The sequence below is a fragment of the Pseudoliparis swirei genome, chromosome 24, assembly GCF_029220125.1.
Source record: "Pseudoliparis swirei isolate HS2019 ecotype Mariana Trench chromosome 24, NWPU_hadal_v1, whole genome shotgun sequence".
NCBI classification, from domain to species: Eukaryota; Metazoa; Chordata; class Actinopteri; order Perciformes; family Liparidae; genus Pseudoliparis; species Pseudoliparis swirei.
In genome coordinates, this window is record NC_079411.1 from 15,952,755 (window position 1) to 15,965,539 (window position 12,785).

At 43.1% G+C, this 12,785-nt stretch overlaps 1 protein-coding gene across 4 annotated transcripts in view; it reads right to left on the minus strand.

Annotated features, from left to right (window-relative positions):
• Positions 1 to 12,768, minus strand: part of tbc1d1 (TBC1 (tre-2/USP6, BUB2, cdc16) domain family, member 1) — a 49,174-nt gene extending 36,406 nt beyond the window's left edge. For 2 of the 4 annotated variants that reach the window (XM_056410390.1, XM_056410389.1), the window contains exon 1: positions 11,157 to 12,768. In XM_056410390.1, coding sequence (XP_056266365.1) covers positions 11,157 to 11,756 — 600 coding nt within the window. In that variant the 5' untranslated portion in view covers positions 11,757 to 12,768. Of the gene's footprint in view, positions 1 to 5,746; positions 6,011 to 11,156 lie in introns of those variants that run through there. The other 2 variants (XM_056410388.1, XM_056410392.1) reach the window with 2 other exon arrangements.
• Between the last annotated feature and the right edge of the window lie 17 nt (positions 12,769 to 12,785).

The window sequence follows — 12,785 nt, forward strand, 5'->3', positions numbered from 1 at the left end:
TGTGAGTGTGCAGTTACTCCGACTTGAACGCAGATTTTTTTTAACAAACAGTTTAATTATTTTTTTTATTAAAAAAGGATTTGGAAGACGCAGACGACTATGCGCTCTGTGAATGCTTTCTAGGATTTAATTCAAAAGCTATTTGGTGGAATGTTTGTGAGGACGTCAGTGACGGGTAAAGCTGCATTCTAGTTGGTTCGTTTGGTTGCACTTTACCCATACTCTGCTCTATTCTGCTGTCTGGATAAAAGTGGGGATGGCTAATAAATACTCCTTATCCATACGTCTCTTTTTTTTTTAAACAATATATATTTTTTCAATTATTTATTTTATTTAAGAAATAAGGATGTACTCGGAACAGTGTTAGAATGCATTATTATTATTATAAATATATAATACATCAAAATAATTGAAAACAAAATGTTAAACAGTACTAATTAAAGAACAGGTAACGGCGGAGCTTATTAATACACTAGTCTTTAATAATGTAGCACCTTTCTGTACCCATGCCTCGTTATAAGCTGCGTTCGACACATAAAACACTCAACCTCAAATGGATAAACATTGGACCTGAGGACCGTTTATTTTAACAGAATGGAAAAGGAGTGGTCAAGGGATAGATACACAGAAAATGAGTATATAAAGGAAAAGAAAGAGATCACGCTCAGTTCAAACATGAATGTAAGCCACAATATTGTTACCGCTGAGCTTTTTAGCAATTTACTGGAAAACAGTAAATATGTGGATGTGTTCCCTACATGCCATGCATGCCTGGTTCTGTGTCATTACATGCTTTTATAAATCACCCAACAACTTTTCCAGGCCGCTTTTCTTTTGCCTCTGTATATTTATACGAGTAGAGCTAAGCAACTTGGGATAAGCGGGGACTTTAGCAAGCTATACATTTGATGTTCCGTTCTGACATATCCGAGTGCAGCACGCTGCTTTTATAAACTTGCCATGTCTTGAAGATAAGGACGTGACACCACATTTAAACAGTCTCCTGGTTACTTTCCTTGTTTGATATACAATGGTTAAATACACAGACATACAGATCATGTTCCCGCAATGGATACACGACTGAAATTTCTATCTGAAGTGGAAACCACAAATAGCGAGACGATCTTTAAACATTTAAATATTTGATGGTAGTCCAAGTATCATTTAAGGCAAATTGAATCCCCTAATAAAACTTTAAAAACTAACAAAACAGGTGCATGTATCTTGATGACTATTGCAATGGGTTTTTAGTTAATAGTTTTGACACTCTTGGAAGCTTGTGAGGAGGAACTACAGATCCGTATTTTGGTAAGGGTCGTAAATTACCAAAAATAACCCTGTTCAACAAACAAACAAACAACCGGCACACCGCAGAGAATGAGTGCATTACGGGGTCGCCTGTCGTTCAGCGGTGAGGAGGGTCGTCCTTCAATCAGAGGATCGGTGGTTCGATCCCCGGCTCCCCGAGCCCAAGGCACTTAACCCCAACATTGCTCCCGGAGCTGTGAGACGGTGTGTGCATGTTAGTTACTGCTGATGTGCCGGTGGAACCGTGGCTCCTCCCATCAGTGGATGAATGGGTGAATGTTGTCATTTAGTCGACTCCTTAAGGCCAGTCGAGAGAATGCAGGTTTAACGCACTTCAGCATTGGCCTTACCTTTTATAACCGGAGGTTGACGCCTGAATGAGTCATTTGTCAAGCAGAAATTGCATTATTTGCTGATAGCAGCTTCTTAAGATCAAAATGCGTCACAGCCTTAAAGGGTTGTATTCGGTTCGGGATCTCTCCAACCATGATGATTATTTTGGTACGTCATCATCAAATGTCATGCACTCCTGGATTTCTTATTCCGATACGTCCCCCATTTTCAGACTGCTTGAGCCGGCCTAACACATCTGATCTGGAGGTGTAGATTCAGGCCCCGTTTACACGATGGGAAAACACATGTTTTCATGCGTTTTGGCCTTTCATTTACACAAAAACGGAGATTTTATCACGGAAAACGATCATTTCTAAAAACTCTGGCCAAAGTGGAGATTTCTGAAAACTCTGTTTTTGTGTTTGCGTGTGAACGAAGTCAAACGGAGTTTTAGGTTGTCAAACGTCACAGTATGCGACTAAAAATGCTTCACGTCATGTGAGCGTCCTATGTTTACATTTAGTTTGCTTAGGTGCGCCCGAGTTATTTCCTCCTTGACATGAGGATACTCCTCGGACGGGTACTGTTCTAAGAACAATGCCAACATATCCCTATATTTAGTTTGGCATGATTCCCAATCCACATTATCGAGTGCTTTATTTGCCTTATAATCTAAGGCGACTCGAAGCAGCAGCTCCACTTCGCTGTCTGTCCATACAAATGAACCTCGCGCCATATTTACTCTCTAAAGGAAAAGGAAGTTGGTCGTGTTTTTCGTAGTTTTGAGAATTCTGATTGGTTTGCATGTCTTTATCCTTCTACACTGCCGACTACAGGTTTGGCATAGTTATGATGGCGCCCGGGCGCGTATTTATCTTGAGTTCATATAAACAGAAACTTTTTTGAAAACAACCTTGTGTGTACGACGTTATTTTTGAAAACGGAGGGGCAGAAGTATTCATTTCTGTAAATACCCGGCTATGTGTAAATGTGGCCTAAGAGAGAGAGAGAGAGATCGCTGCTCAGAGCTAGACACACGGCATCTTGTTCAGCGCGACATGTACATGGGCTCAGACAGGAAGGCGGTCGTACCGGGCCTCGGGCTGTGACCCTCAAACTTGGCCTCTCGCAGTTGGAGCAACATTGAAAAGGCATGTGGTCTCCCACCGGAGCAGAATTAAATAGGACTACTGTTGCACTGACCTTGAAAATAAGGAAGTTACACAAGTACGAGCCGGTAAAAGGAGAAGCTGCAGCGACAGAGCACAATAAACAACATTAACTTGGCGGTGTTTGTCGAAGAGAGCAAAAAGGGCAAAGTGAAGGAAATCATACAAAGGACGTAGTCAGTTATCATTATTACAAAAACAAAACACACAAATGCATTTTAACGTTACTCTTTGGCTATTTTTGGCTTCTCTCTTTCTGAACCATCTAGTTCCCCTCTTTCAAAGCTGAGGTACTTCAGCCAGAGTTCCCACACTTATGAAGTTGCAGCATGCGGAAGTGACAAGAAGTTTGCCAAACAAAGATGAAAGATAAACCACGAAAGGTCCTTTTCTACATAACACCAACAGACATGAGATGCTGGGGAAATTAAAACTTCATGTCACGATTATCCTGGCCAGTCATTCTCAATACACGATATTATCCCCATAATCATCAAAATATGCTTCAAATTCTAAATAAACAAACTGGAATCAGTTTACCTTACATTTTGGTGAAGAAACAAGTATTTCTACAGAATCACAGACAGGACACAATATATCTTGACCCAACCAACCAAACAATCTCATCATAATCAGGAAATCGATCTCAAATGATGCTCCATTTTTCACTTCTCTACCATGTCGTTGAGCGAGACAGCATTTCTTATTTTTGCAAGTCACTCATGGAGGATATTCACAATCAACCCAATAATAATAAAATCCACTACAATCAACTCATTGAGTGTTTTCAAGGCAATCCGTGATAGAATGCTGGAGTGTTCCATTCCTAGATGATGGAATCATCTCTTGCTCAAAATGAACTTTGTGTCGAGTTCATGATATGCATTAATGAATAAAAGAGCAATAGACACAAATAGACAGTTTACTCCTTAATCAAAACACTTTGTATAATCACTGTAGGTTTCATTTACAAAACAAGCCTTAATGAATATTTCACTTTTTAAAAAAAGCCTTGCTAAAAATTAGAAGTAATAAAGGGAATGTCGCTGAAAACAGCACACACACCAGGTGACCGAGAACAATTAACAACAGCGATGAAGAGCCAGCGAAGAAATAGCCCCGCTTCTGCACTTCCCATGGTCATGTGCCTGAGACTTGTGGAGCGGCGCCGTAAGGTCAAAGTACAGAGCTGCAGACGAGAAACATTACGGTCAGAGAGTGAAGCGCACAAAAAGAGAAGGGCAGGGGGTTGATGGCTGTAAAGCAGTCAGACACATTGACATCACTCTGTCAAGGATTAAGGAGCCACTTCACGGCATAAAGACGTCGTCGACGAGCTCATTCAGATGTGATAGCGAGGACACAATGTCGGGCCTTGTTGTCAAAGTGCTCTGCTGAGTCAGAATGAACTCCCGGGTGAGAATAAATGAGGTCAGTAAGCCTCACAGATAATGTTCTCATCCAGGAAGACCGTTGGGTAACAAGCTCAAAGGCCGACAAGCGAGGCAGGTAAACGTCAAATGGACAAAGCCAAACTCAGACAGACCGCGAGGCAATAAGAGCGCAAAGAACGACGATCAGTTCTATAAAGACAGAGAGGTGCCTCCAGTTGTACAGGCTTGTTTAGAGGTAGAAACAGCACAAACATTGCCACACAAGGAGGAAGGGAGAGGAATGTGAGACCAGAGGGATTCCGAGAAGACAGTATGGGGGGGAAAGAAGGGAAAATGGGGCGATTCCAAGCCCTCGTGGGACAATTTGGGTGACCATTAAACCCAATCATCTTTTTTTTCTATTGTTGTCAAAATAAAAAAATGTTGCCTATGGTTTATTCAACCCAGAGAAAATGCATGTGAGGAAGTTATCTCAGTCAAGTCATCCTTTAATGTGGAGAATATCTGAAAAAAACAGGTCACACACATCTAAATATTCTGCAGTTCCAATGGCGACGGTGAGTTTTACTTTAGGACACGGCTATAAAAGGGGTGTTTTTGTGCGTGTGTAAACGGCCATGAGGTCTCGAGTCACTTTATAGATGGCCTGACAGTCAACCAAGCCACTGATTAACAGAACCAGCAGCTTTAACAGCATCCAGTTGAGGGAAGAAAAAAAAATGAAATTTTTAGTGACTGGAATGATTGTAGACTGTTGGGCAACATTACAAGTTAGGAGAAAGAGGATTATGATGCACCAAACAGGTTTCTCCGATTCAAATGAGACCGTGCCAACTGTTTCTGGAAAATATCATTAGATTATTTTCATCATCAATTCATCTGCACATTATTTTGTATCCAATAGTCAACATCGGTTAGAAAATATAGAAATGTAAAATGTTTTTCTTCTTCACCTTTCCTGATACATATTTATTTGTATAATGTTGATGTTCATTACACTTCAGAATATATTTAGTAGCAGTGATGAGAGGATCTTGTTCTGACTCCACACGCCATTTAAACAATAATAACCTTGATTCATGGTACAGTGTCATAAAATCATCCAAGAACCAAAAGATCAAATGAAATCTTCGCTTTAAATTTCAAAGTGAGTTGGGACAAACTGTCACTGTCGTGGCCCATCCATTGTCAACACATGTTATTCAACTTCCAGAATCAAACTTAGTCAGATCAAACTGCTGTAGAAACCCCACGTGACCCTCAACAACTACACCACCAGCACAGTATCCTAATTCACGGTAAAAACTAACGAGTGAGGAGCAACGTCACTGGACGTGGAACGACTTCTCCCTGCTGGAGTCGCGGAACAAGTCCCCGGACTCAGCCAACCTCTAAACCTTCCGGCGAGCCAACTTGTTGAACTTGGCTAATGACATGTTGGACTTATTTACAGCTTATGGGGACGCTCGCGAACCGCCTCGGGTGACGTTAGCTAAGCCCCAATTTAGCACGGCAAACCAAACGACTCCGCACGTAACTCACATCCTTCTGTTCTTGTTTGGTGTTGAACAAGTTGAGCCGCTGGAGTCGCGCTTTCATCCCATCCGCCATGAACTTTCCGAAGGAGAGACCCGAGCGCCGAACGCTGCTTCCCGCGACTCGTCTCCGACAGTGTGGGACACTTCGATATCATTTGATTGGAAAGTTAATTTTCCTCCCCGAAGCCGAGGAGCCTGCGGTTAACCGTCAAGTTAACCGCCGTACAATTACATCACATCCGGTTTCAACATTCCAAAGTAAAATCATTCCAGTCACTTCATATCGATATCCTTTACGGACTAAACTCTTTTGCTTTTGTCTTGAAAGCCAACTACCCGACTTCCGACTATATTCCAGCCAACCGCACTTAACTTGTCGCAGTTAAATCCGCCAATACGTTTGGAGGACTGGCTGGAAACAGTTCCTGTCATACTTTTAGGCGGTAGACATTTGAGGTTTCCCCCTCTTAACTGGCGCACGATTAAGACTGTTATCTGCGTTGCTATGGCCGAGTATAAACAGTATTTCCGGTCTGTCAATCAGAGCAGACGTAATCAAGCAGGAATGAGCTTGTGCCCGTGGGATGCATGGCAGCTGATAACTGGGAATGAATAATGAACTTCATGTAGCAGCAGTTTCAAACATGTTGTTATGTCAAAAGTCATTTTGGTCCAACACTCGTCTCAAGCTCCACGGTATTGTAGACTACTTTGGATGTCTCTTTTCTGTCTTCAAATCAACTAATAGGTGACCTACTGTCAAACCAGGGCCTTATCTAACCTGCATGTCTGTTTGTTTTTACCACCAGTTGCTTATAAAGAGTGATTCAATTAACGTACCTTAATATAAATAGAGTATGTGAATATATATATATATATATAATGTGCTACTGATTAAAAGCCATTATGAATGGTTTATTTATTTAATAAAGTAGTTAGTAGGGGAGAACGGATTATTACATAGTCTGGTTGTTATTTGCTAATATCTGATCTAAGAGGAACTGGTGGGTTTGGATGTAAATGTAGTTCAAAGGGTTTTATTACCTTAGGTTTTCTTGCCAGATTCCTCTTTTATGTCACAAGCAAACGTAAACATGGAATACAAATCTAATGTTGTGGAGACCTAATTGTAATTAATACGGAACTGTGTATTTGCCTTATCCCATGTTGACTAAACAACTAAATTAAACTAAACAGACCAGAGCCTTTTAACTGTCCAAACTGACTAGAAAACAATAACATAGTAATAATAATGAAATATCTCATCTTGGGTCAGTGCCATCATTTGACCCACATAATAGTAATTAGGTAATAAAAAAAGATAACAAGGCAAAATAAAATAAAAATATAAAAATGTATTATATAGATATAACGTTCACACTGTTGGCCACTTCGTTGGTGACACCTGGTGGGTACTTTGTGCCACTGCAGGAGCAGCAGACGAAAACACCAGAGACCCTCTGAGACAGATTCCGTCTGTGCCCCTTAAAAAGAGCGGGGTGTCGGGATTAGTGCCACCTAGTGGTGAGGTAGCAGATTGCGTCCGATTTAACACACCTCCGCTCACCTCGAGACAGTGGCCTTCAGGTAACCTAAAACAATCCTAACGAAAGAAAACAGCTAATTTATGCTTAACTGGCATGACGACTATCACTGCATGCTGGAAAAAAAGGTCACATTTAATATCACAAATGTGCATGTTATTTTATAGTGCAGAAAAATATCTTCTTGAGTATGAGAATTATCTCTATTTTTTTAATGCCGGCTCATATTCAAACACTCTCGGATGAATAATTGTGATATTTAAATGTACCATCATTGTTTGTGTGTGTGTGTGTGTGTGTGTGTGTGTGTGTGTGTGTGATTCAGTGTTTCCTGTGTGTAGATGTTTCTAGATCGGGTAGGGTGGGTGTCGTTTAAGATTGCCCATACTTGAGTCCATACACCTTTATTGTTTTAAATAAGAAGTTAGCTTCATGGCGACTAATAAACTAAAGCAAAACTGGTCTTGTACAGGCATTTGGTGGTGCTAGAGGAGAGTACATATTCAGCGTGCTTGCAAATATGTGTGTGTGACAGAGATAGAGCAACAGGTGGTCGGCCTGACATCATCATCCCATTCTCTCAAGGGCTGAAACAGAGATAGAGAGAGAATAACAAGCATCCATCCATCGCACACACACTCGCACACGCTTTGGTCCCCATGGCTGCGCGGGTCTACATCCTGCTTGGTTAAGGTAAAGCAAGCTTGTTTTGTACATGTGTATGTGCTGTGTGTTCGAGTACAGTTCATGTGCATGTGTGCATTTACACCACATATATATAATATATATATATATATATTATATATAAATTAGGGCTGTCAATCAATTAAAAATTGTTTACTAATTAATCGCACATTTTGAAATTCATTAATCTCGATTAAAAGTTTTTTTTCTTCTAAAGACAAAATCTTCTAAATGAACGAGTAATCCCTTCAGACAGCGTGTATTTTAGACACTTGTTTAATTGTATTCTTTTTTTAAAGACAAAACTTCACACAGAGCTGTGTTTTCAAAGAGGCTCCTACCTATAAAGTGCCAGCGAGGGATTTAATATCGTGGATGATAAATTGTTTCTTCAGTGAAACATCAGATTAGTAAACAAAGGTGTATTAGAGACCCCATTGGTCCTGTCATCTTTAACACTGAACAGCAGCAGAACCAGTGGCCTTGGTAAACTGACAATATGTCACGTTAACCCTCTGGAGTCTGGGGGCATTTTCTCGATTTTACAAAAACATGTAAATTCACCTTTTAAAGGCGTTTGCATGTGACACATCCCAGTGTTTCCCCCACCATTCTATCAGGGTGAGGCCCCGCCCCCCTGTCATGTTCTCTATCGCGCCATATTACAGCAGAAGTAATGTACGGTTCTTTCCTTAAAGACGTCTTTGTTCTTGTATTAAACTAAACGTCTGTTGTTGGTCGTCTCTACAGCAGCATGTCATTCTGTCTCGACGTGTCGGTCACTCTTCTCGGCTCTCCGTCTCGCGCGCCGCAGAGCTCCATGCCGGCGTGTCTGCGCGCGCATCGGGGAGGAGAAGAAAGAAAAAAAAGTCCCCTGCACCTTCGGCCCCGCGTCACCGACACGTCGCCCTCTGTTTCTCTGTGAATATCGAGGAGCAGACGGGAGGAAGGAGGCGGACTGCCGCGGCTTGACACTCACAGGAGTGCAAAAACTTCAACGCACACCGGAAGTAAACAAAGTTGCGTTAATTGCGTTAAAATATTTTAGTGCGTTAATCGCGGCCAAATTAATCGCATAGATTAACGCGTTAACGCTGACAGCCCTAATATAAATATATAAGGTGATATTATACACTACCGTTCAAAAGTTTGGTTTCACCCAGACAATTTTCCATGAAAACTCACTTTTATTTATCAAATGAGTTGCAAAATGTATAGAAAATATAGTCAAGACATTGACAAGGTTAGAAATAATGATTTGTATTTGAAGTATTAATTTTTTTCTTCAAACTTTGCTTTCTTCGAAGAATGCTCCTTTTGCAGCAATTACAGCATTGCAGACCTTTGGCATTCTAGCTGTTAATTTGTTGAGGTAATCTGTTGAAATGTCACCCCACGCTTCCTGAAGCACCTGCCACAAGTTGGATTGGCTTGATGGGCAACTCTTGCGGACCATACGGTCAAGCTGCTCCCACAACAGCTCAATGGGGTTGAGATCTGGTGACTGTGCTGGCCACTCCATTACAGACAGCATACCAGCTGCCTGCTTCTTCCCTAAATAGTTCTTGCACAATGTGGAGGTGTGCTTTGGGTCATTGTCCTGTTGGAGGATGAAATTGGCTCCAATCAAGCGCTTCCCACAGGGTATGGCATGGCGTTGCAAAATGGAGTGATAGCCTTCCTTATTTAAAATCCCTTTTACCTGGTACAAATCTCCCACTTTACCAGCACCAAAGCAGCCCCAGACCATCACATGACCTCCACCATGCTTGACAGATGGTGTCAGGCACTCTTCCAGCATCTTTTCACCTGTTCTGCGTCTCACAAATGTTCTTCTGTGTGATCCAAACACCTCAAACTTGGATTAATCTGTCCAGAACACCTTTTTCCAATCTTCCTCTGTCCAATGCCTGTGTTCTTTTGCCCATATCAATCTTTTCTTTTTATTGGCCAGTCTCAGATATGGCTTTTTCTTTGCCACTCTGCCTAGAAGGCCAGCATCCCGGAGTCGCCTCTTCACTGTCGACGTTGACACTGGTGTTTTGCGGGTACCATTTAAAGAAGCTGCCAGTTGAGGACCTGTGAGGCGTCTATTTCTCAAACTACAGACTCTAATGTACTTGTCTTCTTGCTGAGTTGTGCACCGGGGCCTCCCACTTCTCTTTCTGCTCTGGTTAGAGCCCGTTTGTGCTGTTCTCTGAAGGGAGTAGTACACACCGCTGTAGGAAATTTTCAGTTTCTTTGCAATTTCTCGCATGGAATAGCCTTCATTTCTAAGAACTGGCGAATTTCACATGAGTTCTTTTTTTCTGGCCATTTTGAGAGTTATCGAACCCACAAATGTGATGCTCCAGATAATCAACTAGCTCAAAGGAAGGCCAGTTTTATAGCTTCTCTCATCAGCAAAACAGTTTTCAGCTGTGCTAACATAATTGCACAAGGGTTTTCAAGGGTTTTCTAATCATCCATTAGTCTTCTAAGGCGATTAGCAAACACAATGTACCATTAGAACACTGGAGTGATAGTTGCTGGAAATGGGCCTCTATACACCTATGGAGATATTTCATTAGAAACCAGACGTTTCCACCTAGAATAGTCATTTACCACATTAACAATGTATAGAGTGTATTTCTGATTGATTTAATGTTATCTACATTGAAAAAAACAATGCTTTTCTTTGAAAAATAAGGACATTTCTAAGTGATCCCAAACTTTTGAACGGTAGTGTATATTCTGACTTTAGTGTCCTTTACTGTCTCTCCATCTCTAACTTGGTGAAGTCTTGGTATGTTGGTGCATGGCGTCATCAAATTTCTCCGGCTCGACTCGGGACACGTCCACAGCTCCGGAGCAGTGAAAGGAGTGTGGAGGTCAGAGTGTGTTGGTGTGAGTGGAACCCCTGATGCCGAAGAGAGATCCAGTTTCCCTCAGAGAGAAACACTGATGTGGACTGAATGCTCGGGCAGCTTTTTGTCATTAAACATAAGGTTTTGGTTCTGTCTCGCATGTAATTCATGTGTTCATGTACTTTGAGTCATGAGTTCTTCCTGCCTTATGACAGGATTTGGCAATTCTTAGGTCAGTGCACCTGTCATCGGAGGGCAGAGGAGTTGGCCCCCGTGTTACCCATGACCTTTTCCTTCATTGTTTGTTACTTTGCATAACCAGCTGTTTAATCACTCCTACCTTGGTGCTCTCCTGGCACCGGAAGACGTAGCAGGAGCAGCTCGGAGCGCCTCTGACCAGGCAGCCAAAGCTGCTGGGCTCCTGGCTGTTGTGAATCAGCTTGGTCACTTGGTGGGGGCTGCACTCGAGCAGCACGGTGCATGTCAGGGGGTCCCAGACAACCCCCTCTCCCAGGACAGTGACGCAGCGCACCCGCGACGCCGACACGCACAGAAGCACCGTCTGATTGTGGGCGGAGGGGCCCGGGTGTCCCCCGGACCCGGCTCCCGGACTCTTTTCCGCGGACTTGCTGATCTCAGCCACCACCCAGGGCAGCATGGCCATGGTGGTCAGCTGGTGGACAGGCAGAGAGCCGATCAACGTCAGTTTGTATCGTACTTCTTCCTCTTCCTCCTCCTCCTCTACATTTTCTCCCGACGTTGCTATCCTCCTCTTCCTCACAGGAGAGGGCTTCGGAGGACAGGGTGCGGAAGAGGCCAGGTGTGGAAGGGATGGACATAAGTGGCGGGTCAAAGTTATTTTGGGAGCGGGCTTCTCAGCGTTCCCCGGCCCGGAGGACACGTCCCTCCTGGGCTTCACTTCAAAGTAGAGTCCCTCCATGTCCTGGTGGGGGCCGGAGGCAGCTGCCCGCCTCTGCTTTATTTATTTATTTACCTGCAGTCAGTCAGGGGACAAAAGCGTTTGATTTAAAAGGGAAAGTTTATACATCAGCAGTCTTAGAAGGAGTCACAGGGTCATCTGGAGGGTACTGTAAAACATAATACCACCTGGTGTTGTTTACCCGACCAGAAACACATGACATCTGACCTAGACTTTTAACAGTCTCAAGGACACACACGTAGCTTAACTGTGGGGACGCGCACTTGACCGGTCGTGTTAGTCTTGAGATAAAAAGAGAGAGCGAGGAGAGTCCAGCTGAACCCCCACCGCCCTAAAACGAGTTTATACCTGGAATGCGTTGGGCGCCGGGGTTAAATGAGCAAATACGTCAACATATAATACAAAACGGGACATGATGGCCATGCTTCTAATAAATAGATCCTACCAGCTATGGAATCATAACGAGAACTAAAGCGCATACTTACCTCATATTTGACCTTGCAATATACAGAAATGCTCAACGGAACCAGCTGGGACAGCGCGGCACTCAATATAAATATACATAAATACATAAACACATACATCGGTCGGTCCGCTGCACCAGAACAGGGATGGAAGTTATTGATTTCCGAGGAGCGCACTTCTCCACCACCGCGTATTGTGATGTTTACGCACAGCACAAGTTTATTTTTACGCACGAAGTGGCGCACAGCAACGTGTGCCCGCTACTCCCGAAGTGCACATTTGTTTACATGATTTAGTTTCTCTCTCCGCTGACATCCTTCTTACCTCTTCACTGAAGTCTTGTCCGACGCGCGAAGCGAAACCGAGAGGTCGTAGCGTAGTTCAGAGCAACTCCATAAGAACGCGCGCGCGCGCACACACACAAACACACACGCGCACAGAGAGGCTTCACGCAGCTCTGCCGGTCTCTAGTTTGAGTTAAATATAGAAGGCAGCGGAGACCTCTGCGCTCAGATGGGAGGTGGGGGTGGGGAGGCATGACAAGCGCATGCTGCATGCATGGCT